The 25,175-nt window shown below is 64.1% G+C and overlaps 3 protein-coding genes across 12 annotated transcripts; 2 read left to right on the forward strand and 1 right to left on the reverse strand.

Annotated features, from left to right (window-relative positions):
* Positions 1-1,024: 1,024 nt before the first annotated feature.
* TSSK4 (testis specific serine kinase 4) lies at positions 1,025-3,901 on the reverse strand. Its single transcript, XM_038369213.2, has 4 exons — positions 3,447-3,901; positions 3,018-3,232; positions 1,974-2,337; positions 1,025-1,282 (listed from the first exon to the last, which is right to left on the reverse strand). The coding sequence occupies exons 1-4, from the start codon at positions 3,651-3,653 to the stop codon at positions 1,025-1,027; spliced, it is 1,044 nt and encodes a 347-aa protein (XP_038225141.1). The 5' UTR covers positions 3,654-3,901.
* Positions 3,902-4,910: 1,009 nt separating this feature from the next.
* On the forward strand, positions 4,911-10,314 carry TM9SF1 (transmembrane 9 superfamily member 1). 6 transcript variants are annotated; one of them, XM_043495957.1, is made up of 5 exons: positions 4,911-5,096; positions 6,027-6,375; positions 6,765-7,572; positions 7,933-8,206; positions 8,592-10,314. In XM_043495957.1, the coding sequence occupies exons 2-5, from the start codon at positions 6,061-6,063 to the stop codon at positions 8,983-8,985; spliced, it is 1,791 nt and encodes a 596-aa protein (XP_043351892.1). In that variant the 5' UTR covers positions 4,911-5,096; positions 6,027-6,060; the 3' UTR covers positions 8,986-10,314. The 6 variants fall into 6 exon arrangements, with proteins under 6 accessions (XP_043351892.1, XP_038226261.1, XP_038226262.1 ...); XM_038370333.2 differs by having other exon boundaries at positions 5,051-5,312; XM_038370334.2 differs by having other exon boundaries at positions 5,078-5,326.
* A 279-nt stretch (positions 10,315-10,593) lies between these two features.
* IPO4 (importin 4) lies at positions 10,594-24,978 on the forward strand. Of its 5 annotated transcripts, none has more exons than XM_043495941.1 (31): positions 10,599-10,880; positions 11,065-11,151; positions 11,271-11,350; positions 11,448-11,489; positions 11,776-11,905; positions 12,153-12,332; positions 12,841-12,906; positions 13,026-13,127; positions 13,542-13,625; positions 15,334-15,486; positions 15,626-15,679; positions 16,020-16,129; positions 16,403-16,511; positions 16,913-17,042; positions 17,346-17,459; positions 18,041-18,132; positions 18,406-18,430; positions 18,491-18,614; positions 18,686-18,797; positions 19,110-19,213; positions 19,407-19,484; positions 19,570-19,627; positions 19,869-19,974; positions 20,589-20,782; positions 21,082-21,135; positions 21,442-21,567; positions 21,810-22,018; positions 22,247-22,379; positions 22,529-22,633; positions 22,950-23,019; positions 23,363-24,978. In XM_043495941.1, the coding sequence occupies exons 1-31, from the start codon at positions 10,812-10,814 to the stop codon at positions 23,536-23,538; spliced, it is 3,276 nt and encodes a 1,091-aa protein (XP_043351876.1). In that variant the 5' UTR covers positions 10,599-10,811; the 3' UTR covers positions 23,539-24,978. The 5 variants fall into 5 exon arrangements, with proteins under 5 accessions (XP_043351877.1, XP_043351876.1, XP_043351875.1 ...); XM_043495940.1 differs by lacking the exon at positions 18,406-18,430 and adding an exon at positions 18,346-18,368 and having other exon boundaries at positions 10,600-10,880; positions 18,041-18,134; XM_038370164.2 differs by lacking the exon at positions 18,406-18,430 and adding an exon at positions 23,158-23,289 and having other exon boundaries at positions 10,603-10,880; positions 18,041-18,157; positions 23,363-23,506.
* Positions 24,979-25,175: the final 197 nt, after the last annotated feature.

The following is a 25,175-nucleotide window of genomic DNA, read 5'->3' on the forward strand; positions in this document are numbered from 1 at the left end:
GGGGGTGTCCGAGACAGATAACAGCCTACTAGTACTGGTGGGTGGGTGTGTGTGCGTGTGTGAGACAGAGAACAACCTCCTACTGCTGGAGGGGGGAGGAGGAGAGAGAGAACAACCTACTACTGCTCTGTGTGCGTGTGCGTGTGCGTGTGCGAGAGAGAGAACCTGGTACTGCTGGTGACAGGGGGTGTAAGAGTCTGATAACAACCTACTACCGCTGTGTGTACATGTGGCTAAGTGAGATAACCTACTGCTGCTGGCTGTGGGGTGGGGGCTACTCCCTGCCCCAGCTCCGCCCCCACCCCAGTCCCTCCCCGGGCCGGCCCTGCTCTGGATCACATGCCCAGGTTCGAGCCCAACCCATGCTGTGGGGGAGGGGAGATATCAACCCACTGCTGCTGCCAGCAGTGCCCTGCCACTCTGAATGTCCCCACCCCCGCAGCTGAGCCCCCCGCCCCAATCCTCCCCACTTGTACTGAACTTTGGGGGAGGGGCTGTGCCATCTCGCAAACTCTGGAGTGTTGGGGCCCCAGGGAGCACCCCTCCATAGGAGTGAACGCTAAGGGGGACTCCCTCTGCCCCCCACGCCTGTGGGGAGGAATTTGGGGGTGTCGCTGGGAGTATGGGAGAGTCCTGGCCCCAGAGATGTGAAGGTGGGGGGCTGCACCCAAAAAACAAAGGGTGGTAGAGAGGTCCCTCTCTCTAGGTGTGAACTTCAGGGGGGCTGTTCTGCCCCCTCTGTGTGGGGTCAGAGTATTGGGGTACAGTGTTGTGCTCCCCATTAGGTCCCAACTGCAACCACCTCAGGGTTCACAATTCTGGGGGGTTCAGCCCCAGCCCTCCTTTTCTAGCTGCCTTAAAATCAGGGTTCAGGTGGAAGACCCCAAAATAAAAGGTTGAGAATATAGAGTGGCATTCTTGACCCCCTTGGCACGGTGCCCCCAGGTCCCCGCCACTGAGCCCCCCTCTTTCCCCAGCCTCCTCACACTGCATCCCATAGGTCTGGGCTCTCTTTATTGGGGGTTCAGCTCCCCTTCTCTGGCAGCTTTGCCACCTTCAGCTGGGTCCCGCTGCCCCCCTGCTTCTTCTCACTGGGCAGGGGCAAGGAGGGGGTCCTGGGCAGCACCTGCCCCCCCTCAGCCTGTACCCCCCAGGCCGCCTCCAGCGCCTGCAGCTCAGCGTGGGGTCGCTCGCCCTGGAAACGCTGGACCCACGGCATCTGCAGCAGGTCCAGCATCGTGGGGCGCCGGGGCACCGGGCACAGCAGCCGGTGCACTAGGTCCTGGGGGGGCAAAGGGGAGCGTTAAGGGCCCTGCTGTCTGCCTGGCCCCCGTGGCCCACTTGCTCCCTCCACTGGGCCTAGCCCCTCTTGATCTGCCCAGCCCCCGTGCCGATCACTCCAGCCCCACCATGGTCCACCCAGCCCCCCCAGCCACTCCCCTCTCCACTGGGCCTGGCTTCCCATGATCCACCTGGCCCGCCCTCAAATGGCACCCAGCCCCCCATAGTCGGCTCACTCCCCCCCACTGGGTCTGGACCTCCTCGATCTGCACAACCCCCGGCCCCCGATCTGTCCAGCCCCCCGTGGTCTGCTTGCCTCTCCATGGGGCTCAGTCCCCCTTGATCCACCTAGCCCCCCCAACTCACCAAGCCCGCCTCAAACACTGCCCAGCCCCCCATGATCTGTCCAGCTCCTCATGGATCACCCAGCCCCCCCAGTGCACCCACCAGTGTCCAGCCCCCTGCTCTGTGTCCTCCATTGTCTGCCCAGCCCCCCATGATCCACCTAGCCCCCTACATCTGCCCAACCACACAAGGGTCTGCTGGGTGCCGCCTGCCAGACTGGCCCCCCAACCCACCATGCCCCCTGCTGGCCAGCTCCCCCACTCCCTGCCAGCCACTCAGCGGCCCCTGTTGGCCTGCAACCCAGTGCCCTCCCAGCTCCCAGCGCCCCCTGCTGCCCCTTCACCCACCTTGCACTGCTCGGAGACGGTCGGCTGGGGAGGGAAGGTCACCTCCTTCTGGGTCTCCCGCAGCAGGCGCTTGAGGTTGGTGTCGTCGAAGGGCAGGTGGGCCACGAGCAGCGTGTAGAGGATCACGCCCATGCTCCAGATATCGGCCAGGAAGGGGTTGTAGGGCAGCCCCAGCAAGATCTCGGGGCAGGCATAGGCGAAGCTGCCGCAGTAGGTCTGGCTTAGGGGGCTGGAGCCCACCAGCAGGGGGTACGAGGGACTGGCAGGTGGCTGGGCTTGCAGCACCACCTGCTTGGAGAAGCCGAAATCCGAGATCTTCACGTTCTCCCGCTTGTCCAGCAGCAGGTTCTCCAGCTTCAGGTCCCTGCAGGAGGGAGCAGAGGGTCGGCGGGGGTGCCCTAGGGGACGCCGGGAATGGGGATGGGGCACGGGGCCTTTCCCCTCTAGGGGGTGCAGGGCAGGGACTGGCTGGCTCAGGGAATGGGGCGCAGGGCCTTTCCCTTCTACAGGCACTGGCTCATGGTGCCAATGGGCAGAGGGGCCCCCAGGGGTCTGTGGGTCCCCCAGAAGGCCTGTGGAGTGTCCCCCAGGAAGCCTGCAGAGCACTCAGTGGCCTGTCTGGGGCTTGTGGGGCAGATCCAAGAGGTGGGATGCAGCATCGCTGGGACTCAGGGCTAGGAAGCTCTGGAGGGGTAGCGCTGGGGGGGGACAGCCTTGCTCAGCCAGGGTGGGGGCTGCTCGGTTTCATGGCGATGCCTGAGTGAGATAATATTCTCCCAACCCGCCGCCTCAAGCCACGTGTGGCACAGGTGGCAGAGGGGAAGCTGGTAAACTGAGGCATGCTCCACCCGCGGCGAGGCTGGAGATGGCAGAGGGACACCAGGAAAGGCGGTGGGACTGGGGGGCTGGTGGTGCCAGGGAGCCAGCCCCCAGCAGCCCCCAATAGAGCAGGACCCACTGTAATTCCCCAGTGGCGGTGGGCGCCCCCTACTGGCTGCAGCCTGCGGCTTGGCTCTGCGGGGGCTGGCGGGTGCAGCCCCTCACCGGTGCACGATGGCCTTGCTGTGCAGGTAGGCCATGCCCAGGGTGAGCTGGGCGAACCAGCGGCCGGCCAGGGGTTCAGCGCAGGGCCCCGAGTTCTGGATCCACTCGAGGATGTCGCCGCCGGGCGCCAGCTCCATGATGATGTAATGCCGGGACGTTGTCTCGATGGCCTGGTAGAAGGTGATCAAGTACTTGTGGTGCAGGCCCTTCATCACCTGCGGGCGGTGAGGGGTTAACGGTGCCCGCCTGCCCCCTGGTGCCCCTGGCCCCACAGCGCCCCCTGCTGATCCCCCCTGCCCCATGGCACCTCCTGCCGCACAGCGTCCGCTGTCCTGCCCCCACAGCATCCCATGACCATCCCGCCTGCCCGGCTCCCCACCCCACGGCGCCCATGGCCTGGCCCCCCCACCCCACGGCACCCCCAGCTACCTGGATCTCGCGGGGCAGGAATTTGTTGAGATAGTCATTGGATGCCTTCTTCTTGGAGATGATTTTGATGGCCACCTTGGCCTTCTGCTTGGCGAAATACGCCTCGTAGACAATGCCGTAGGAGCCGTGGCCGATGATCTTGCCCAGCTGGTAGCCGTACTGGTCCATGACGGACAGGTTGGGGGCCAAGGGGGCTGTCTCCACCATGGCAGCCTCTCGCCCCTCTGGGGGCGCTGGGGGGCTCAGTGCATCTGATGCCAGAGAGTCACCCCTCTGGGGGCGGGGCAGGCAGTTAGATCCTAACTGGGACCCCCAATGAAACCCCTGGACTCCAGTGGGGCTGGGTCTCCAATGAGCCAACCCATGGGGCTCTGATCCAACTTAATCTCCCTCCCTACATGGGGCTGTGACCTCCAGGAACCCTCCCACTTCCCACTGGGGCTGTGAGCCCCCCCAAGAACCTCCTTGACCTCCCCCAGCTCCCCACTGGGGCTGTGACCCCCCCAAGAACTGCCTTGGCCTCCCACAGCTCCCCACTGGGGCTGTGACCCCCCCAAGAACTGCCTTGGCCTCCCACAGCTCCCCACTGGGGCTGTGACCCCCCAAGAACTCCCCAGCTCCCCACTGGGGCTGTGACCCCGCTGACCCCCCTCACCTGCTTTGCTCCGTCCCCCTACCCGGTGACCAGAATTGCCCCCCGACTCCACGGTTCCGCCGTCGCCCCAGGGTTCCACCGGCCCCCATTGGCCGATGTCTGTTACCGGGGCTACCCGGGGGGCGGGATCCACACTGGGAGCGGGCATAGAGGCATGGGGGGGCCCTCAGCATTTGGGGGATACTGGAATATTGGGGGACACTACGGAGGTCTTTATTGTAGGAGGCAATGGGGCCTTGTTTGGGGATCATGGGGAAAGGTGGAGCATTGGGGGACTTATTTGAGGGGCCCCAAAAGATCCTCATTTTGGGGGAACCACTGAGGCAGTGGAGGGCCACTAAGGAATTTGTGGGGGTCTTAAATTGAGGCGGTAATGGGGCAACTGAAGGGCTCATAAATGGGGGTCTCAATTTGGGGAAGCACTGAGAAATTGGGGGTCCTTATATGGGGGTCACTGTGGTATTTGGGGTTCTTAATTTGGGGGGCACTGGGGGTTTGGGGTCTCTTAATTTGAGGGCCATGGGGAGCAACTTGAGGAACACTGAGAAATTGGGTGCTTTGGAGGGCCATTGGAATTTGGGGGAGTCAATTTGGGGGGGTCCCTGAGAAATTGGGGGGTTATATTGGGGCCAATGTGGAATTTGGGGCTCTTAATTTGTGGGAGGCCTTAGGACAATGGGGTCTGTAGGGAACCCTTATTTGGGGGAGACCAGCTGCCCCCTCCCCATTTGCTGCCCCGCACACCCTAACATTGACCATCCTGGAAACAGCTTCCGGGCCCTTTAAGAGACTGTCCGACGGCGGGGCGGGGCCCTCTCAGGCGCTGGAAGTGCGTCACGCTGAGGGCACGAAGCCCGTTGAGGGCGCTGAGGGCGGAAGTAGGGGACGGACGTGGCTGGGGCTGCCCTGGCGATCGCCTGAAGGACCTCGACGCGTTTTGGTCCCTGGCTCCGCCCAGGGAGGGACCCCGGCAGTGGGGACTGCGCTTCCCGTTGGTGGGGACCTGGGGGAGCCAGCCTGGGCGGCGGCCAGCGACAGGGAGCGGGGTAGGGGGGGACCCAAGGATCAGGCGCCGGGAGGGTGTTCTAGAGCCGCGAGGCCCCCGGATGGGTCCAGTTGCCTGGATGCTCGCCTGCTGCTAGGGACACCCCGCTGCCGGGCGCGGGGCCACGGGACCTTCCACGCGGCAGGCGCGGCCCGGGCAGCCTCCGGTCAGCGGGGGCGGGTCAGTGGGGGGGCGTGAGGACCCCAGGCGGGCGGCGGGGCGGGGCGGGGCGGGGCTCCCAGGAGGGGGAGTCGGGGGGGCGGGGACCCTGCTCCCCGTGTGCTGGGGCGGGTTGTTTTCCATGTGTGGCGCGCGTGCCTCAGTTTCCCCGACGTGCTGCACGAAGAACGAGGGGGAGGGGCAGGCATCTGTGCGGCAGGCTCCAGAGATCCAGGGAAACTGAGGCACGTGCTCTCGCCACACTAAATAGTCTGAAAAACCCGCTTCGTCCCGCCGGGGCCCTCGGGAGCTCTGGCCCCGCGAGCGTGGGCGCCACGAGGGCGTTCGGGCCAAAGGCCGCCCCCAGCTGGCACCGGGGGCGCCTTGCCCGTCTGTCACCACCGGCACCAGGCGGGTCAGAGGAGCAAATCCCCGGCCCTTCGTCAAGGCTCGTTTGCCAGGGGATGTAGGCGCCAATTTCGGGTCTGGCTTGTGGGCGTCGTGAGTATGTCAAGCCTGGCACCAGGGCGTGCGTGCGGGGCAGGGGTCCCAGGAGCACGGCTCGGCCTGATCCAGGGATATCCGACGGCTAGAGCACTGCAGGGGCGGCTGGGGGGCTCTGCCAGTGGGTGCTGACCACCCCAGGTGGGAGAGAACCCAGGTGTCCTGAGGACCCGGCTTCACGCCCTCTTTTCCCTTGTCTCCTGCCTTCCTTCTCCAGACCCCACCCTGTCTCCCCCTTGCCTGCCCACCCCATGGCGCCCCACCAGCCCTGGCTGCTGCTCCTCCTGCTGGCTTCCTGGCTGCTCCCAGGATCCTCCGAGACCCACTACCAGCCCGGGGACCCTGTTGTGCTCTACGTCAACAAGGTGGGGCCATACCACAACCCCCAGGAGACCTACCACTACTACCAGCTGCCCGTGTGCTCTCCGGAAAAGATCCAGCACAAGAGCCTGAGCCTCGGGGAGGTCCTGGATGGGGACCGCATGGCCGAGTCCATGTACCAGATCCGCTTCCGTGAGAGCATGGAGAAGACGGTCCTGTGCGTGAAGATGCTCACGCTGGATCAGGTAGACTGGGCCCAGATGCCTGGGTTCCATCCCTGGATCAAGGAGGGTGAGCGTGGGCCAATGAGTTTAGAGCAGGAACTGGGACTATCTAGGTTCTGTCCCAGGAACAGAGCATGGGAGCTCAGGTCAGGAATCAGGACTCCTGGGTTCTGTCCCTGGCTCTGGGAGGGGAATGGGGTCTAGTGGTTAGAGCACAGGGAGCTGGGAGCCAGGACTCCTGGGTTCTGTACCCAGCTCTGGATGGGAGCAGGGGCTAGTTGGTGGGGGCTGGGAGCCAGGACTCCTGGGTTCTATCCTAGCTCTGAGAGGGGAGTGGGTACTAGTGGGATAGACCAGGAGGGGCTGGGCTCCAGGACTCCTGGGTCCTACCCTCCTCTGTTTCCTGGCAGGTGGAGCACCTCCGGCAGGCCATTGAGGAGCTGTACTACTTTGAGTTTGTGGTGGACGACATCCCCCTGCGAGGATTTGTGGGTTACATGGAGGAGAGCGGCTTTCTGCCCCACAGCCACAAGATCGGGCTGTGGACCCACCTGGACTTCCACCTGGAGTGGAACGGCGACCGCATCATCTACGCTAACGTCAGCGTGCGGGACGTCAAGCCACACAGCCTGGATGATGTCCACGGGCCCGGGCCCCTCTCCCTGACCTACACCTACAGTGTCCGCTGGTCTGAGACGGCTACGGAGCGGCGGGGGGAGCGACGGGGCCGGGGAGATGACGGGGGCTTCTTCCCCCACACCCTGGAGATCCACTGGCTCTCCATCATCAACTCCATGGTGCTGGTCTTTCTTCTGGTGGGCTTCGTGGTGGTCATCCTCATGCGGGTGCTAAAGAACGATCTGGCCCGGTACAACCTGGATGAAGAAGCTTCCTCCTCCTCCGGGGACGACTTCGACCAAGGGGACAACGGCTGGAAGATCATCCACACCGACGTCTTCCGCTTCCCTCCCTGCCGCAGCCTCCTCTGCGCCGTCCTGGGAGTAGGCAGCCAGTTCCTGGCGCTGGGCACCGGCATCATTGCCATGGCCCTGCTGGGCATGTTCAATGTCCACCGGCACGGCGCCATCAACTCCGCTGCCATCTTGCTCTACGCCCTGACCTGCTGTATCTCCGGCTATGTCTCCAGCAACTTCTACCGGCAAGTCGGGGGCGAGCGCTGGGTCTGGAACATTGTGCTGACCACCAGCCTCTTCTCTGGTGAGGCCCTGGAGTCCCCCATCTCTGCCCAGGTTCCCTGGGGTTCCTCTTGCCCAGGGAAGGCGGTTTGGGTGCATTGGGTGGGTCTGTGTGGTCCCCTCTGTCTCTTCATAGTGCCTTTGGTTCCTCACCCCTAGGACAAAATGTGTAGGGTCTCTATGGCCTCCTAGGGATGGTAGGTTGCACCTCTGTGATTCCGGTGGGAAGCAGAGTGTCTCTCTGGTCCCCCAGGGGAGTCTCTCTGATCCCTTGGGGAGGTGGTCTGGGTGTCTCTAGTCCCACTTGGGGAATCTCTGTGGTCGCCTGGGAGAGGTGGTCTGGGTCTCTTTGGTCCCCCTGACCTGCCCCCTGTCCTCCCAGCCCCCTTCTTCGTGACATGGAGCGTGGTGAACTCGGTGCACTGGGCTAATGGCTCGACACAGGCCCTGCCAGCCACCACCATCCTGCTGCTGCTGACCGTCTGGCTGCTGGTGGGCTTCCCCCTCACCGTTATCGGGGGCATCTTCGGCAAGAACCGGGCTGGCCCCTTCGACGCACCCTGCCGCACCAAGAACATTGCCCGCGAGATCCCACCACAGCCCTGGTACAAGGCCACGCTGGTGCACATGACCATCGGGGGCTTCCTGCCCTTCAGGTGAGCCCCACCCCCGCTTTCTGTGTGCCTGCCACCTCACTTCCTCCCCTTCCAGTGAGCACCCCCTCCACTTCCTGTCTGCTATGCTCTCCATAGGAGGTGCCACTGCTTCCTGTCTCACCCCTCCCTGCCATTCCCACCTCACAGGTTGGCACCTTCGTTTTCCCCGCTTATTCTTACCTAGATAGTCATGTCACTTTCTCCCGAGTACGCCACTTCCTGTCTCGCCCTTCCCACTTCCTGTCTTCTGGGCACTTGATGACATCACCATGTTGGCAAGAGCCAATCACATTCCTTCGCCTCTCCGGATGGCCTATTTCATCCCCCAAACAGTGGGATCCCATCTCTGCCCCCCTGCTGACCCTGTCTCTCTCTTACCCTCCAGTGCCATCTCTGTGGAGCTCTACTACATCTTCGCCACGGTGTGGGGCCGGGAGCAGTACACCCTATACGGCATCCTCTTCTTCGTCTTCGCCATCTTGCTGAGCGTGGGCGCCTGCATCTCCATCGCCCTCACCTATTTCCAGCTCTCAGGCGAGGACTACCGCTGGTGGTGGCGCTCGGTGCTCAGCGCCGGCTCTACCGGTGTCTTCATCTTCCTCTATTCTGTCTTCTACTACTCACGCCGCTCCAACATGTCGGGCGCGGTGCAGACCGTGGAGTTCTTCGGCTACTCCCTCCTCACCGGCTACGTCTTCTTCCTCATGTTGGGTACCGTCTCCTTCTTCGCCTCGCTCAAGTTTATCCGCTACATCTACGTCAACCTCAAGATGGATTGAGGGACCCTCTCCAGTTGGCTGTGGTGGCTGGCCAACTGGTGGGCATGGTCAAATTGACTTCCCTTAAAGAGCTCTCTCTGGGGCTTCTATGGAGTTCCTTTCCCATTGGCCATGACACTTAGCCAGCTGGTGGATAGAGATGGCGCTCTTAAAGATCTCTTCTCCCATTGGCTGTAATGTCCGGCCAGTCAGCGGCTATGGATCCTCCAAAGAGCTCCCCTTCCATTGGATGGGACTGCTACAGAGCTCCCCTCCCATTGACCAAAATGTTCAGCCAATTGGCCGGCATGACAAAAGATGGCAACCCTAAAAAGCGCCCCTCCATTGGCTGGGACCATTAAGGATCTTACCCTCCTATTGGCTGAGATGTCTGGCCAGTCACAGGGCATCATTAAAGAGTGTCTCACATCCATCATTGCCCTTAATTGGGTAGGATGACCAGCCGACTGACCAGTTCACTCCCATTGGCTGGGACTGTTGGCCAGTTCTCTTGTGCTGGGGGTCCAGCTACTCCACTCCTATTGGTCAGGATGACTGGCCAATCAGGTGATGGGAATGGACTGACTTGGGGGGAGGGGGCAGGTGTCCAGTTCCCTGGATCCCCATGACATTCTCTGGGGGGGGGGTAAGGCTTGAAAGTGGATCCCTCCCAAAGGGGGAGGCACAGGTAGATCCTGTTTGGGGCTGGGAGTGGATCCCCATGTGAGATCCCTGCATGTGGACAGGGCAGATTGTGGATCCCTGGTGGATCCCCATGGGGTTAAGAGTGGATCCATTGTGGAAGTGGATCCCCTGCAGCCCACTGAGTCCCCTCTTGGGGATGAGCCCCCCATACCTGATAGGGTCCCCCACAGGTAGCTGGATCCCCTGGTAGGTTGCTAGCAGAGGGAGGCCAGATTCCTTGTGAGTCTGGGAGCAGATCCTATGATAAGATCCCTGGTGGGGGGGAGTAGATCCCCCACGGGCAATTGGCTGGATCGCTGGGGGCTTCCCCAGATCAACTTGCTCCCATGTGGAGCTGGCAGTAGATCCTCCACGGCAAGCAGGATTGCCTGGTAAGAAGATCCCCTTGTGGTGGCACGGATCACCGCGGGGGGCAGGATCTAGTGGAGAGCAGATCCCATGTAGGGCTGGCAAAGTATCCCAGAGACCTCAGTCAGGAGGGGAATATACCCCACAACCCCCCACCTCCATTGCTGGCTGCGTGCAGACACCTGTAGTGCTATTGATATATATGGGGGGGGCAGTTGATTATTTTATTTGTATTTGATTTCGTTGGTTCTGATTATTTCTTTTTACGGATCTCGGAATAAAGTTTATTAATAAAAATTAGTGTGGGGGTGTCTATAGAACCCAGGAGTCCTGGCTCCCTGACCCCACTCCTCTCCCAGAGCCAGGGAGAGAACCCAGGTGTCCGGCTCTCAGCTGTGCGGCGCGGACGGGGTTAACCCCTGGCCTTTCCGCTGGGCTGCTCGAGTCCTCCTGGGCCACGGAGGGGCGGGGCACGAGGGGCGGGGCCTGGGGCCGCTCTATCTCCCGGAATCTGGGACTTGTCTGCTCCCCCCCACGTGCTGCTGTGCGGGACTCGCTGGCGGCTGAGCCCAGACCCCGCCCACCCGGCCTGAGTGCCCCCGTCCATTGCAGGGCCCCGCTCCCCGCTGCGGCCCCCCCATTGCAGGTCCCCTCCGCCCGGCCTGAGCCCTTCTCTCCATTGTAGGGCCCCGCTCCCCGCTGGGCCCCCCCCCGGCCTGAGCCCCCCATTGCAGCACCCCTCCCCCCGCTGCCCCCCCGGCCTGAGCCCCCCATTGCAGCACCCCTCCCCCCCGATGGAGCCCGGCGGGCTGGGCCGGGTCCTGTCCGACCTGCTGCAGCCGGACAACGCCTTGATCCAGCGGGTAGGTGGGGGGAGAACCCAGGAGTCCGGGGCTGAGGGGCTCGGACGGGGTGGGGAAGGAGGCGCTGGGGGGAGCTGGCCTCACTGTGGGGAGAGGGGTACTTGGGAAGGGAGGGCTGGGGGGCGCTGGGGTGCGGGGCAGGGGATCTTGGCCTCTCCGTGACAATCTCGGCTCCCCCCTGCAGGCCACGGCCCAGCTGCGTGAGGCCTTCAGACACCCCGAGGTGCTGCCCCAGCTCTGCCAGCTGCTGGCAGGGGCCCCGGACCCCCAGGTGAGTGACCCCCCTGGGGATCACCCGTCTCCTTGTCTGTCCCCCCAGGGGATCCCCCATCTCCCCCAAGGGGTCCCATCCCCTGGCTGAGTCCCCCCCATTCTCTGCTCCCCCCCCAGATCCGGCAGCTGGCAGCCGTGCTCCTACGCCGGCGTCTCACCAAACACTGGCGGAAGCTGAACCCTGAGGAGCAGGACAGGTGGGTGCTGGGGTGCAAGGGGTCCCCCCTCCCTGTCATCTGGGGAGCTGGGGTTTACCCTGCCTGATCCCTTCCTTCTCTCCTCTCTCCTCCACAGGCTGAAGAGCTTGGTGCTGGGAGCCCTGCAGCAGGAAGCAGAGTGAGTGTTGGACAGTCTCCCTCCCCCCCCCCGCTGCCCCATTACCCCCTCCGCAGCCCCTTTCCCCTACAGCAGGAAATGGAAGATTTGGGGAGGCGTCTCCTGCTCCCTCACCCTGGTCCTTGCAGCCCCCTAGTTCCCACTACCCCGTCCCCACAACCCCCAGAGCCCCCCTGCTCCCTCTGCAATTCCAAACGGTGTGGGTCCCCCCCAACCCCCTCCCAGGTCCCCCCTCTATCCCCTGCACCCATCCGACATGCTCCCCACCTGTGTCTTTCGCCCCTAGGCACCAGGTCTCGGTGGCCCTGGCCCAGCTGGCTGCGCTGCTCCTGCGGCACCAGGGGCTGGAGCGCTGGCCCCAGCTCCTGCAGCTTGTCCAGCAGGGGGTGCGTGGCCCCGACCCCCACCACCGCCAGGTAGGGGGGGCTCCGGGGGTCTGGCTGTCTCTCAAACCCGGTGGTCATGGGGCTCTAATCTGGGGGAGGCCAGTTGGGGTTTGAGGGTGGAGGGGGGGCGTCAGGGGACTGGTTGGTGGGAGGTGGGCTGGGGACTGTGATTGGGGGGAAGGGGGGTGGGGATAGGGATAGGTTGGGGGCTGTGATTTGGGGGATCAGAGGGGGCAGGGGACTGATCCACAGAGTCTCTCCTCCCACCTCCTTGCAGATCTCACTGCTGGTGCTGAGCTCAGCGCTGGAGTTGGACCCCGAGGCCTTCGCCCCCCACTATTCTGCCTTGCTGCGTCTCTTCCACAGCGCCCTGGGCCAGCGCGGCCAGCCGGGGGTGCTCTACTACTGCCTGCGGGGGCTGGCAGCCATGGCCACCGGGCTGGGCACCGACCATTTGGTGAGCCACAGCCCCCTGAGCCCCGGCCTGGCCCCACCCATCCCCCTGACCACCCCGCCTTCCCCATGTACCACGGTATGTCCTGAGCCCCATGCCAGCCCCCGAGCCCCTGCCCTGCCTTCCCGACATCTCCCTGAGCCCCTGCCTGGCCCCACCCAGCCCCCTGAGCACCCCGCCTTCCCCGTGCACCCCGGTACGTCCTGAGCCCCCCACCTACCCCTGCCTGCCTCACATCTTCCCTGAGCCCCCGCCCATCCCTGCCTTCCCCATGCGCCTCTGAGCCCCTCACCGACTCCACATACCCCAGAACTCATCGACCCCCCTGAGCCCCTCACCAAGCCCCCTGTGCACCAGAACCCCCTGGGCCTCCTGTCTGTTCCCCACCGTACAGTGTTCCCTAGAACCCACTGATTCCGAGTCCCCATCCCCTGGCTCCCCCAGCCATTCCCTTCTCTTGCCCCCAGTATCTCGGGAGTCCCCCCTCATCCTGTCTGTCTCTGCCCCCCAGAATCTCATGCGCTCCCTGGTCCCGAAGATTATCTCAGCCGTCAGGCAGCTGATTTCCGTTAACGAGGTGAGGGGGGGGAATGAGGGGTCATTGGGGGGCCCTGGTGTGGGGGAGGAGCTGGGGGGGTTGTCTGAGGTGTCAAAACGTGTCAAGGCTCCCTGACCAGTGTGTGTCTGGCCCCCCAGGTGCACGCCAGCGAGGCCATGGAGGTCTTTGATGAGCTGATGGAGAGCGAGGTCTCCGTCATCGTCCAGCACCTCTCCGACGTCGTCGGCTTCTGCCTGGAGGTGAGCTGGGGGACCCAGGTGGCTGCAAGACCCTTCCCCTCCGCGGGGGGGACCCAGGCCTGTGGGCAACTCCTTGATCCCTGACATTCCCCCCTGCAACTTCCCAGGTTACAGAGATCCCTGCTGGGGAACCCAGGCGTCCGAACAGCCGTGAGCCCCCCTACTCGGCGGGGGAACCCAGGCGTCCGGGCAGTTCCATGAGCCCCATTCCCCCAGTTGGGAACCCGGGTGGTCACGAGCCCCCTCTGCAGGGGAACCCAGATGTCTAGGCAACTCTCTGAACACACGCACCCTTCCCAGGGTTACAGAGATCCCTTCTGGGGAACCCAGGCATCCGGGCAACTCCATGAGCCCCATTCCCCCAGCAGGGAACCCGAGTGTCCGAGCAGTGCCAACGGTTGCTTCTCCCTCCAGGTGGCATCGAACCAAGTGCTGGGGGATGCGCTGCGGGTGAAGGCACTTTCCACCCTCAGCTTCCTCATCAAACTGCGGGGCAAGGTAGGGGGCTGGGGGCTCAGGGGGATGAGGATTGAGGTTCAGGGGGCGCTGGCTGGCTGGGAGGAACGAGGGGGAGATTGGGGTGGGGAGGGCAGGGATCGGGATTTGGGGGCAGCTGGGAGAGTGCAGGGTTAGGGGTGGAGCAAGGGATGGAGCTGTCTGGGGGGGCAGGTGGTTGGCGGATTGAGATTGGGGGTGGGCTGGGGCTTGTGGGGCAGACTGAAGGATGGAGGTTTGAGGGCGGGCTGGCAGATTGGGGCTTGGGGGGTTTGGGTGGTTGGGGTGTGGGGCTCAGGCTGCGGGATCAGGGTTCAGGGGTGCAGGCTCGGGGCTTGGAGTTCAGTAGGCTGGCCGGGGGGGTTGGGATTTGGGAGCGTCTAGGCTGGTTCCCCACTCTGGCACTTCGAGTGCGGAAGGTGGGGGCCCCCAAGGATTCTAAAAATTTAATCCTGGCCACTCCAGGCTGGTATTAAACTCCCAAGGTCCCAGCTTCTCTCTGAGCTTGGATGGGTAGATGCTGCCACCACCCCAGTGCAAAACGCCCTCCCCTCCTTTGAGAACCCAGGAAGGCGTGCTTGGGAATTCCTCTCTGTGGGGCACCCGCAAGCCCTTTCACCCCCACTCTGCAGAAGAGCTGAGAAAGAAAAACAACGGAAATCAGCTGTTGCCACTAGCTAATTAAACAACGTAGCACACGGAAATCCGATCCTGTTCTTAAAAAAAGGGAAATTGTATAAAAAGAAAAAGGGAGAAAATGCGTCAGGAACTTCGGCTCTTGCTAGATTGAAAAAGAGCAAAGACGATCACTAAGCATCAAGGCTGGTTTTGTTGGGGTCCAGCTTAAAGGTTACCAGCAAATCAAAAGCACCCGGGTTAGCACGGAGGCATCCACAAGCCCCAAAGAACCAATCCTCATGGCATTTCCCCAGCTGTCCCCTGGGCTGCTTGCGGGGTTCAGGTGCGTTGGTTCCAGGTCTGAGCTGCTGATTTTTCGGGCCTGGTTCACAGCTTCTTACAGCCCTGCTGCCCTGTGTCACCGCTCTGGAGAACAGACAGACAAAGGGAAATTTTCCCCAATTTTAAAACATTCTCCTCCCCCCCTCCCCGGCTCCCCCAGTTGGCTCTTTGGTCGGGTGCCCACTCACTTCCCTTTACCTGTGGGCTTGTTAACCCTTTACAGGTAAAGCAAGAAGAGAACAGCTACTAACAAGATCTTTGTAGCTAACTGCCTGGCTGGGTGTCCATAAAAGGGAGCTACCCCCGCCCCCCCTTTCATTTATCACACGGCCAGGGGCTTGGGGGGCTGGGGTAGGGCTCAGGGTGTGGGGGGCAGATATTGGGATTGGGGGGATGGGGTCAGGGATTGGGGGACAGCCAGGTGGTCAGAGATCAGGATGTAGGAAGCAGGTGGGGGGTTGGGCTGGGGTTCAGGGCTTGGGGGCAGCAAGGGGATTGAGGTTCAGGGCTTGGGGGGGCACGGTGTGGGGAGAATCCTGGGGGTCGGGGGAAGGTGGGGGATCAGGACTCAGAGTGTGAAAAGCAGGCCAGGGGATTAGGGATCGGGGGGGCCGTCCAGGGGATTGGGGTTTGGTGGGGCAGACCGGGGGTTCAGGGGGCTGGGGCAGGGGCAGGGCTTGTGGGGCAGGCCAGAGGATCAGGGGGTTGGGATTAGGGGGTGGGGTTCAGGGCTCAGGTTCTGCCCCCCCAGGCCATGCTGAAGCAGCGGCTGCTGCCTCCCGTGCTGGACGCCCTGTTCCCCATCCTGAGTGCGGAGCCCCCCCTGGGGCAGCTGGATGCCGAGGACCGGGAGAGTGAGGACGAGGGGGATGAGGACCAGACCCCCAAACACATGGCTGCCCAGGTGAGCCCCCCCAATGCCCTCCCGGCCTTACAACGCGCTGGGGGGTGGGTTGAGGAGCCCCGGGGGGAGGGGACCCGGCTGGTGTGGGGGGGGAATCCAGAGCCGTCTCCCCCCCCGTCACCTCCATTTCTCCCCCCAGGTGATAGACATGTTGGCCTTGCACCTGCCCCCTGAAAAACTCTTCCCCCAGCTGGTGAGTCCTGGTGGGGGGGGAGGGGTCGTGGCATGGGGGGTGGAGCCTGTGGCTGGCTGGAGGGCAAGGGGGGGTGGGGTTGATGGGCTGGAGCCAGGGTCTGTGGCTGGTTGTGGGGTGGGCCAGTGACATGGCAGGAGTGGGACCAGCTGGGGGTGGGGCTGGAATCGGGGCTGGGACAGACTGGCTCAGGGCAGGGCAGGGGTTGGGCTAGCAGGGGGCAGAGCCATGGGGGTTGGGACGGGACCTATGGCTGGCTGGAGGGGTGAGACTGGGGCAGGGGGCGGGGCCTGTGGCTTGTTGTGGGGGGCAGGTAACAACCTCTTCTGTCCACCCCCAGATGCCGCACCTGGAGCCGGCCCTGCGGAGCCCCCGGCCCTACGAGCGCAAGGCCGGGCTCATGGTGGTGGCGGTGCTGGCCGAGGGCTGCGGGGATCACATCCGCACCAGGTAGGGGGGGGTCATGGTGGAAGGACACACACTGTGGGGCGCTGACTTCATGCGGGGGGTGAATCCTGCTGGTGGGCCCCATTTCTGCTCTGGGGATCCCTGGACTCAGCAGCAGCAGCAGGGGGCTGGGTGCACAGCGTTGTCCTGTCCCCCAGGGGAATCGCCGCCGGTGGTACTACGGGGCATGGGACATGTGCTTGGCAGAGCCCATTGTGATCGGGGGAGGGAGGCTTGTTTTGGGGGCCCCCTGACTGGCCCCTTCTGCCCCTCTAGGCACCTACAGTCCCTGCTGGGGGTGATTTGCCGGGCGCTGGCCGACGAGAGCCTAGTGGTGCGGAGTGCAGCCCTCTTCGCCCTGGGGCAGTTTTCGGAGAACCTGCAGGTCGGGGGGGCTGGGGGTGGGAGCGGGGAGGGGCTGGGGCAAGGAGGGGGTACCATGGGGTCACAGGGTTATTGGGGAGATTGGGTGGCTAGGGCTGGGGTGAGGAGAGGGCACTGCAGGGGGTTACAGGAAAATCAAGAGGGAGGGTCTGGGTAAAGAGGCATGACTGGGGGGTCATGGGGTGATGGGAGGGGCTGGACGGATGGGAGGGGGGCTGGGGTAAGGAGGGCACTGCAGGGGGTTACAGGGAAATCAAGAGGGGGGGTCTGGGTAAAGAGGCATGACTGGGGGTCATGGGGCGATGGGAGGGGCTGGATGAATGGGAGGGGGGCTGGGGTAAGGAGGGGCGGTCACGGTGTGATTGGGAGGGCTCTGGCTGACTCTCACTGACCCCCCCCCAGCCCGACATCGCGGCCTATGCGGGGGAGGTGCTGCCGCTGCTGCTGTCGTACCTTGGGGGGGTGGAGTCGGTGCGGGGGGGCCACCTGGCCAAGGCCTACTACGCCCTGGAGAACTTCGTGGAGAGCCTCGGTGAGAACCCTGGCGTCCGGGACGGCTCCCCTTCCCCGTCTTGGCTGGGGGGCCTGGCGTCCGGGACGGCTCCCCTTACCCGTCCTGGCTGGGGGGCCTGGCGTCTAGGACACCCCCTTCTGTCTTCAACTGGGGAATCCAGGAGTCCATTCCCCTGCCGGCCTGCTGGAGAACCCAGGCGCCCGGGACACCCCAGTGCCCCTGACCCCCGGCTAAGGAGCCAATGTCCTACTTGCTGGGGGACCCAAGCCCGCCCCCCTAAACCCAGGCATCCGGGCAGGGCTATAACCTCCCCTCGCGCAGGGGCCGGGATCGAGCCATTCCTGCCGGTGCTGATGGAGCAGATGCTGGGGACCCTGCGCTCCCCGGGAGGGCCCCGCCCCAAGGAGCTGGCCATCAGCGCGCTGGGAGCAATCGGTGAGTGAACCCCCTGAACCGTCCCCCTTGGCTCCCCCCCACAGCCCCCTGGCGCCATGGGTGACTGACTCCCCAGAACCATCCTCCTCAGCTCCCCACCACGAATCCCGAGGCCATGGGTGACTGACCGTGACCCCCACAAACTGCTCCCCTTGGCTCCTCCCCCACAGCCCCCTGGCGCCATGGGTAGGTAACCCCCACGAACTGCTCCCCCCCGCTGCCCCCTGGCGCCATGGGTGAGTGACTCCTCAGAACCGTCCCCCTCGGCTCCCCCCCACGACTACCTGAGGCCACAGGTGAGTGACCCCCCCCCCCGCCCTGAACTGTTCCCCTCAGCTCCACCCTATGGCCCCCTGGGGCCATGGGTGAGTGACCCCCCCCTGAACTTAGTACTGCCTCCAGGCCTGCCCCACCCACTATCCCAGGGGCCACTGATGAGTGACTTCGAGGCCCCCCCTCGGGCCCTAGCCCCCCCTTGAGCCCTCAGCTTCAATCCCTAGCCCCCCTGCGCTCAGCGTCTCCCCTGAGGGCAGGTCCGTGTGTCCATCTGACCCTGTGTCTGTCTGTCCCATCCGTCACAGCCTCGGCTGCCCAGCGTGCGATGGGGCCATATCTGCCCCACGTCCTGGAGCAGCTTCACCGCTTCCTGCCCCCCGCCGCCCCCCAGGAGCAACGCGCTGTGCAGTGCCAGGCTGTGGGTGAGTGACCCCTAACCCCGCCCCCTAACCCAGCCTCCCCCCCCAGCCCAGCACAGTGCCCCCTGCAGTGCTAGGCCGTGGGTGAGTGACCCCTAACCCAGCCTCCCACCCCAGCGCAGCGCCCCCTGCAGTGCCAGACCATGGGTGAGTGACCCCTAACCCAGCCTCCCCCCCACCCCAGCGCAGCACCCCCTGCAGTGCCAGGCCGTGGGTGAGTGACCCCTAACCCCGCCTCCCCCCCAGCGCAGCGCCCCCTGCAGTGCCAAGCCATAGGTGACAGGACCCCACTACCCCCCCCCCGGCCGTGGCGTCTGACGCTCCCCTCCCCCACAGAGACGCTGGGGGTGCTGGTGCGGGCGCTGGGGCGCGAGGCCGTGGGACCCCTGGCGGAGGAGAGCTGCCAGCTGGGGCTGGGCCTAGCCGAGGGGCAGGACGACCCCGACCTACGGCGCTGCACGTGAGTGACCCCCCAGCCTCCCCCGGGTGGTGCCCCCACCCCACCTCCCCTGACCCCCGTCTCCCTCCCAGGTACAGTCTCTTCGCCGCGCTCTCCTGTGCCATGGGGGACGACCTGGCCCCCCACCTGCCCCGGATCACCACCCTGCTTCTCTACTCCCTCAAATCCACCGAGGGCCTCGTGGTGAGTTCCCTGCCTCCGCTCCTCCGGGGCCGGGAGCGTCGTCCCCCCCCCCCAACAGTGCCCCCCGGCCATGCCTCGGGGCCGGGAGCATGTCCCCACCCCAGCCATGCCTTGGTGCCTGGAGCATCAGTGCCCCCGGCCGTGCCTCGGGACCTAGATGTGGGAGGGGACCTTGAGGCTGCGAGCTTCCTGACAGCAGTGCTCACACAAGCCGGGACCTGGGGGAAGGGACTCAGGCTGGGGGGCACCAGGGGGTGTTGGGGGAAGGGGAAACGCTCCCAATCGCACCATGACGTGCCCCTATCCCCCCAGCCCCCTGCCGGGGACGCCAGCTCCTTCCTGCTATTCGAGGACGAGGCGGAGGGGGAGGAAGATCTGGAGGAGGAGGAGGAGGAGGAGGAGGAGGAGCTGTTCGGGTAGGTGGGGGGCAGAGCCTGGGGGGGCTTTGAGGTGGGGGAGCCTCAGGCCGGGGGAGGGGAGTCCTGGGTGGGGGCTGGAGAAGGGGGGCCGGTGGGGAAGGAGGGCGGATGGGAGGAGAAGGGGGCTGTAGCGGGTGGGGGAGGCGCACTTGGGGGAGGCCCCCCCATCTGACCCTGCCCCCCCCCCCAGACTGAGCGTGGAAAGCGCCTACGTGGATGAGAAGGAGGACGCTTGCGCCACCCTGGGGGAGATCGCAGCAAACGCCAGGTATGGGGGGGCTCTTGGGGCAGCGGGAGGGGGGCTGGTTGTCTGTATCTCTGGGGGCCCTAACCCGTCCGTCCGTCTGTCCCAGCGTCGCCTTCCTGCCCTACCTGGAGAGCTGCGTCCCGGAGGTCTTCCAGCTGCTGGAGGTAGTGGGGAGGCGGATGCGGGGGGCAGTTCTGGGTATTGGGCGAGGTTGGGGGAGGGGAGGATTTGGGGGGCTGCAGGGGGCTAGCGATAGGGGATGGGGGTGGGAGGCACAGGCTGGGGGGGCCATCAGGGTTAACCCTTTCCTCGCTGATCCGGCTCGATGCTCTGTGGGGAGCCAACGGGGTAATGTGGGGGGGGGCAGGGAGCTGTGACACCCCCAAATCGCCCCCTTCCCCCCAGTTCCCTCACCTGGGGGTCCGGAAAGCCGCCTACGAAGCCCTGGGTCAGTTCTGCATTGCGCTGCATCGGGTCTGCGAGCGGGACCCCTCGGAGCCCCACGCTGCCGGTGAGTTGGGGGAGGGACCCCCACCAGGCTGCAGGGGGGGAAGATCGGGGGGGTGGGGGAAGTCACAGCTCTGGGTTTTGGGGGTGTAGCTGGGCTGGGGCAAACATGGGTGCAGCACTGGGGCCAACTCGCAGCCCCAGGGTCGGGGGGGGAAGAGTTCGTGGGGGCCAGGGAAGGGGAGGTCACCACTGGGGGAAGCTCGCAGCCCCGGGGCCAGGGTGCAATTCACAGAGCAGGGGAGGGGGCACCGCTGGGGGAAGCTTGCAGCCCCGGGGCCAGGCTGCAGTTCACAGAGCAGGGGAGTGGGGCACCGCTGGGGGAAGCTCGCAGCCCCAGGGCCAGAGAGGGATACTTGTGGGGCGGGGGGGAGCTCATGGGGTTTGGGGGTCACCATGGAGAAAGCTTGCAGCCCCAGAGTCGGGGTGGGGGAGAGGGGAACGCGGGGGACTCTGTGCAGGAAGCTTGCAGCCCCAGGGCTGGGGAGGGATGCTTATGGGGTGGGCAGGAAGCTTGCAGGGTAGGCGGGAGCTCGCGGGCGGGGGGGGACGATGACACTGTGCGGGAAGCTCCAGACCCACACTGACCCCTCTTCCCCCCCCCCCGCCCCCTCCCAGCGCTGCAGCGGCTGCTGGGCCTGGTGCTGCCGGCCATGGCGCGGGGCGTGCACCGGGAGCGGGAGCGGCTGGTGGCCATGGCGGTGCTGGAGGCGCTGGGTGCGGTGCTCACCGCCTGCCAGCAGGAGGCGCTGCGGAGCCCAGGGCGCCTGGCCGAGCTCTGCGGGGCCCTTCGCGCCGTGCTGGAGAGGAAGGTACCAGCTGGGGGGACATGGGGCCTTTCCCCTCTTGGTGGGGGGAGACCGGTGGGGGGGGCAGAACATATGGGTCGGGGGGGAGGCTTGAGGAGGGGCAGGGCCATTGAAGTGGGGGGCCTTGAGGAGGGGCGGGGGAGGAGGGACTGGCTGGCTCGGGGTGGGGTGGGACACGGGGGATTTGGGGGAGGACCTGCTGGCTCGGGGGGGATGGGACGCAGGAAGGGGGGACATGGGGGGTTTGTGGGTCCCAACACTGAGCTCCCTTCCACCCCCCCACCCCACCCCCACCCCTCCAGACAGCCTGCCAGGATGACGGCTTGGACGAGGAAGATGAGGAGGATGAAGAGCAGGTGATGCGCGGGTGGGGGGCTCTGTGGGGGCTGCATGGAGCAGAGGGGCTGGATATTGGGGGGAGGGAGGAAGAAATGGGGACTGGGGGGGCTGCAGGGTGGGGGATTTGGGGATGGGGTCAGAGGGGTTATGGGGGTGGAGGGTTCTGGGTGTGCAGGGCTGGGGGTGACTGGGGATTCGGGGGGCAGGGGATTTGGAGATGGGGTCAGAGGGGTTGTTGGGGATTCTGCGGCCATGGGAGGTGCAGTGTGGAGGGATTTGGGGGGGCCTTGGGGTGCAGCAGGGCTCACCCCCGCTCCCCTCAGGCGGAGTACGATGCCATGCTGCTGGAGTACGCTGGGGAGGGGATCCCCGCTCTGGCCGCGGCCGCAGGGGGTGACACCTTTGCCCCGTATTTCGCCGGCTTCCTGCCCCTCCTGCTAAACAAAATGGTGAGTGTGTCATGTCCGCCCCCCCCGGGGACCCAGGCGTCCGGGCCGGTTCCCCCTTCTCCCCTCCCTTCCCATGGGGACTCAGGCATCCGGGTCGGTTCCCCCTTCTCCCATTGCCCCCCCCCCCGGGGACCCAGGGGTCCAGGCGGGATCCCGCCACCCAACTGAACCTGGGTGGCTGCGGGCTCCCCCCTCACCCCCTGCTGAACCCAGGTCATCTGGGCCCCCTCGCTCTTCCCCAGAAGCCCAGCTGCTCGGTGGCAGAGCGCTCCTTCGCCGTGGGGACGCTGGCGGAGACACTGGGGGGGCTGGGCCGGGCCACGGCCCCCTTCGTGCCCCGGCTCCTGCCCCCCTTCCTGGGGGCCGCCCGGGACCCCGACCCTGAGGTGCGGAGCAACGGCATCTTCGCACTGGGAGTGCTGGCCGAGCACAGCGGGGAGGCCCTGCTCCCGTATCCTGACCCATGGCAGGGGCTGCTGGGTGTGGGGGTTACTAGGGGTCAGCTAGGTGGATGGGTTGGGGGCTAAGAGGGAGTTGGGGGGATCATATGGAGGGGGTGTCTGACCTGGGGGTCTCTTTGGGGTTCAGGGGTACATGGGAGTGAGATTGGGGTGGATTGGAGGAAGGGCCCCATCTCCCCCTTGTTGTCCCCCTTTTCCTTAACACCCGCCCCTCCCAGACACTACCCCAAGATCCTGGCCCTGCTGGCGGGGGGCAGCGCCCAGGAGTCGAGTGCCCGCGTCCGGGACAACATCTGTGGGGCCATCGCCCGCATGGTCCTGAGCCAGCCCCAGGCCCTGTCCCTCAGCCAGGTGAGGGTGCGCGATGGGGGGCCTTCCCCGGGAGGCAGAGAATGGGGCGCAGGGCCTTGCCTCTCTAGGGGGCGCCGGCTGGCTGGCGGGGCAGGGCCTTGCTCCTCTAGGGGAGCTAGCTGGGGATCTCTAACGGGGTCTCCCCCCAGGTGTTCCCTGCCCTGCTCCGCTCCCTGCCCCTCACGGAGGATTTCGAGGAAAATAAAACCGTTTTCCGCTGCATCAGTTTCCTGTACGAAAACGCCCCCCAGCAGGTACTGCCCCATGGGGGGCCTGGAGGCAGGCTGGGAGGGTCCTGTTCCAGTGAGTGATGGGGGCTGTGAGGGGCCCCTGTTCCAGGAACGGGGGGGGGGTCTTTTGGGAGGGTCTTATCTGAGTATTAAATGCCCTTGACTAAGGGGGATTGGGGGTGTGAACCGCAATGGGGATCAGAACACCATGCAGAGGGGTGTCTCCCCTTCACGTGACTATGGGGGTGGTATTGGGGATGGGGGGGTTCTCTGGTGGATGACGGGATGAGGGTTTCGGAGGGGGATATCAGGGTCTCACCGCTGTTCCGTCCCCTCCCAGGTGCTGCAGCAGGTGGGGGAGGTGGTGCGGGCCAGCAGCACCGTCCTGGGGACCAACCATCTCCCAGCAGGTAAGTTTTGGGGAATGTCCCGAAGGGAGGGGGCTGGGGATCCCGCCATTGGGCAAGAAGGGGTGTCCCTGCCTTGGGGAGGGGGATCCTGCGGGTCTGGGGGTTCTCTCTCCCATCTAACCCCCCAGCTTCCCCCAGATGCCCAGGTCTCCCTTCTGTCCCTGCTGCGGCATCTCTCCGACCGCTGCCCCACGGAGTTCCAGGCTGCCCTGCTGGCCTTGCCCCCCGACACCGGCGCCCGGATCAGCGGGGCTCTCAGCTCAGTGTGAGGTGAGTGGGGCGGAACAAGGAGATGCGGGGTCCTGACGAGAACGACTCTCACCACACCTTCTCTCCCGTCCAGGGACACGGCCCCTCCTTGGTCAAGTGACCCCTGGCGAGGACTGTCCAGCTCCCTCTGCCTGTTCTCCCACCATTGGCCAACTGGACCCAACTCCACCTGTTCTTCCCCCCCCCAAATGGTCAACTCTGGGCCCCCCAGATTGTTCTCATCACTGGGGGGCCCTTCGGGGCATATGATTGAACTGTGTCTGCCTGTATCCAGCACTGTTGAGGGGAGAACTCAGTCTGTGGTCTTGAGTCTGCTTCGCCTGTCTTCACTTGCCACTACTGCGAAGGGGGGATCCGAGTACTGTTTGGTCACCAGTTGCCTGTAACTTTCACCCACGTGGAGGGGGTAGCTCCCGTCGTTCCCCAGGGCTGCCTCTAGTTTGATTTCCTCCACCAATGTAAGAGCAAATTAGAGACGTGGTATGAATGGATTCTACCTGTACCTGTCACCAGCGGGAGGAGGACTTCATTTCCGGTGTTTGATCCTTCTTCCACCTCTATGCAGCACTGGTGTGGGACGAAACCAAGTCATGTCGTGATCTGGTTCTGTCGGTGGTTAGAACTGGATCCTCCCGTGGATTTGAGAGGCAGTCTCACCTGTAATTGTTGCTGCCCTAAAGGGTATTAGTCTCATTGTTATCCAGTTGGCCTGTTGTTTTTGGATCCCGTTGCTTGCCTGTATTTATTCTTCCTCTGCTGATGGGAGTTGCATCACTAACTGGTTCACCTGTAGGGTTTTCATGCAGCACACTCATAGGATGACCATGTTCAGCTGCTTCACTGTTGCCAAGAGGGAGGATTTTGTCTGGCTGTTCAACCACTTTGCCTGTTCTTTCACCCACCATGGCTGCAGGGAGTCTGAATCCTGTAGTTACCCCAGTTCACTTGTTGGTTTGACACCCCCCTTCCTGCCCACCAAAACAAGAGGGGATTTCTTTGCTCAGTTTGCCTGTAGCTTTTCGCCAATCAGCATCTCACATGGAAGTCTATCTTCCTGTTACCCATTTCACCCATAGCTGTTACTCATCCTATGGAAGAGTTGATTTCCAAGTATGAACCAGTGTTCCTGTGTCATTCCCCCCCCTCACATATATATATACACACACACGCGCGCACACACTCTGCAGGGGCAAGCCTCAGTTGCATTGTCATTCAGGTCACCTGTATTTCTTCACCCCACTATCTACAGCAGGGTTTCAGCCTTGGCATTAATGTGTTGGACAGTATCTTCCAATGGCACGGGGAGAATTGAATCATGGGGTGAGTGGTTCGGCTGTATCTTCACCTAGTGCTCCGAGGGTGGTTTTACCTCAGTAACAGTCTGTTCTGCCTGTATGTTTTCACCTTGCGAGAAGTGGTTTCCATCCTGTTTCTTAATCAGTTCGCTTGTGATTTTACTTTTAAATACACCCGGTCGGCGGCAGGTGAAGTCTGGTTGTTCACTCAGCTGACATTCTACCCCTGCCAGAGCAGCCAACGCTCTTAGTGCTGGTGGTGTTTTGGGGTGGTTCTAGGTCTGAGCAATACCCCCCCCCCCCATTCCTGTATTTAACACCTCTTAGACAGTTGTGTTGTTTTTGATGAGAGAAAATCTATATTCTATACCTTTGGAATAAAATGTTTGCCTGAGGCAGTGGGACTCTTGGGGATTGGGGGGGGATGGAGACATGAGCCTCAAAGTTGGGGGAAAGGAGGGCATTGGGGGAAAGACCCATCCCATTACCAGGGGGAAGAGGGGACAGGGAGAGGGTGAGACCCCGTTCTACCCCCTCCTGCCAGGGGAAGGGGGGCAGGTGAGAAAGGAAAGGAGTGTGCTCAGTCCCAGG

The sequence above is a fragment of the Dermochelys coriacea genome, chromosome 13 (genome assembly GCF_009764565.3).
Source record: "Dermochelys coriacea isolate rDerCor1 chromosome 13, rDerCor1.pri.v4, whole genome shotgun sequence".
Lineage (NCBI taxonomy): Eukaryota > Metazoa > Chordata > Testudines > Dermochelyidae > Dermochelys > Dermochelys coriacea.

Excerpts from the sequence above, each read along its gene's own strand:
- TSSK4 (XM_038369213.2), bottom strand. The coding sequence starts at position 3,653 with ATGGTGGAGACAGCCCCCTTGGCCCCCAACCTGTCCGTCATGGACCAG. Across the intron at positions 3,233-3,446 it reads TCCTGCCCCGCGAGATCCAG|GTGATGAAGGGCCTGCACCA; the intron begins GTAGCTGGGGGT and ends CACCGCCCGCAG. Across the intron at positions 2,338-3,017 it reads AGCAAGGCCATCGTGCACCG|GGACCTGAAGCTGGAGAACC; the intron begins GTGAGGGGCTGC and ends TCCCTCCTGCAG.
- TM9SF1 (XM_043495957.1), top strand. The coding sequence starts at position 6,061 with ATGGCGCCCCACCAGCCCTGGCTGCTGCTCCTCCTGCTGGCTTCCTGG. Across the intron at positions 6,376-6,764 it reads AGATGCTCACGCTGGATCAG|GTGGAGCACCTCCGGCAGGC; the intron begins GTAGACTGGGCC and ends GTTTCCTGGCAG. Across the intron at positions 8,207-8,591 it reads GGGGGCTTCCTGCCCTTCAG|TGCCATCTCTGTGGAGCTCT; the intron begins GTGAGCCCCACC and ends CTTACCCTCCAG.
- IPO4 (XM_043495941.1), top strand. The coding sequence starts at position 10,812 with ATGGAGCCCGGCGGGCTGGGCCGGGTCCTGTCCGACCTGCTGCAGCCG. Across the intron at positions 12,907-13,025 it reads AGCTGATTTCCGTTAACGAG|GTGCACGCCAGCGAGGCCAT; the intron begins GTGAGGGGGGGG and ends CTGGCCCCCCAG. Across the intron at positions 22,634-22,949 it reads ACGAAAACGCCCCCCAGCAG|GTGCTGCAGCAGGTGGGGGA; the intron begins GTACTGCCCCAT and ends GTCCCCTCCCAG.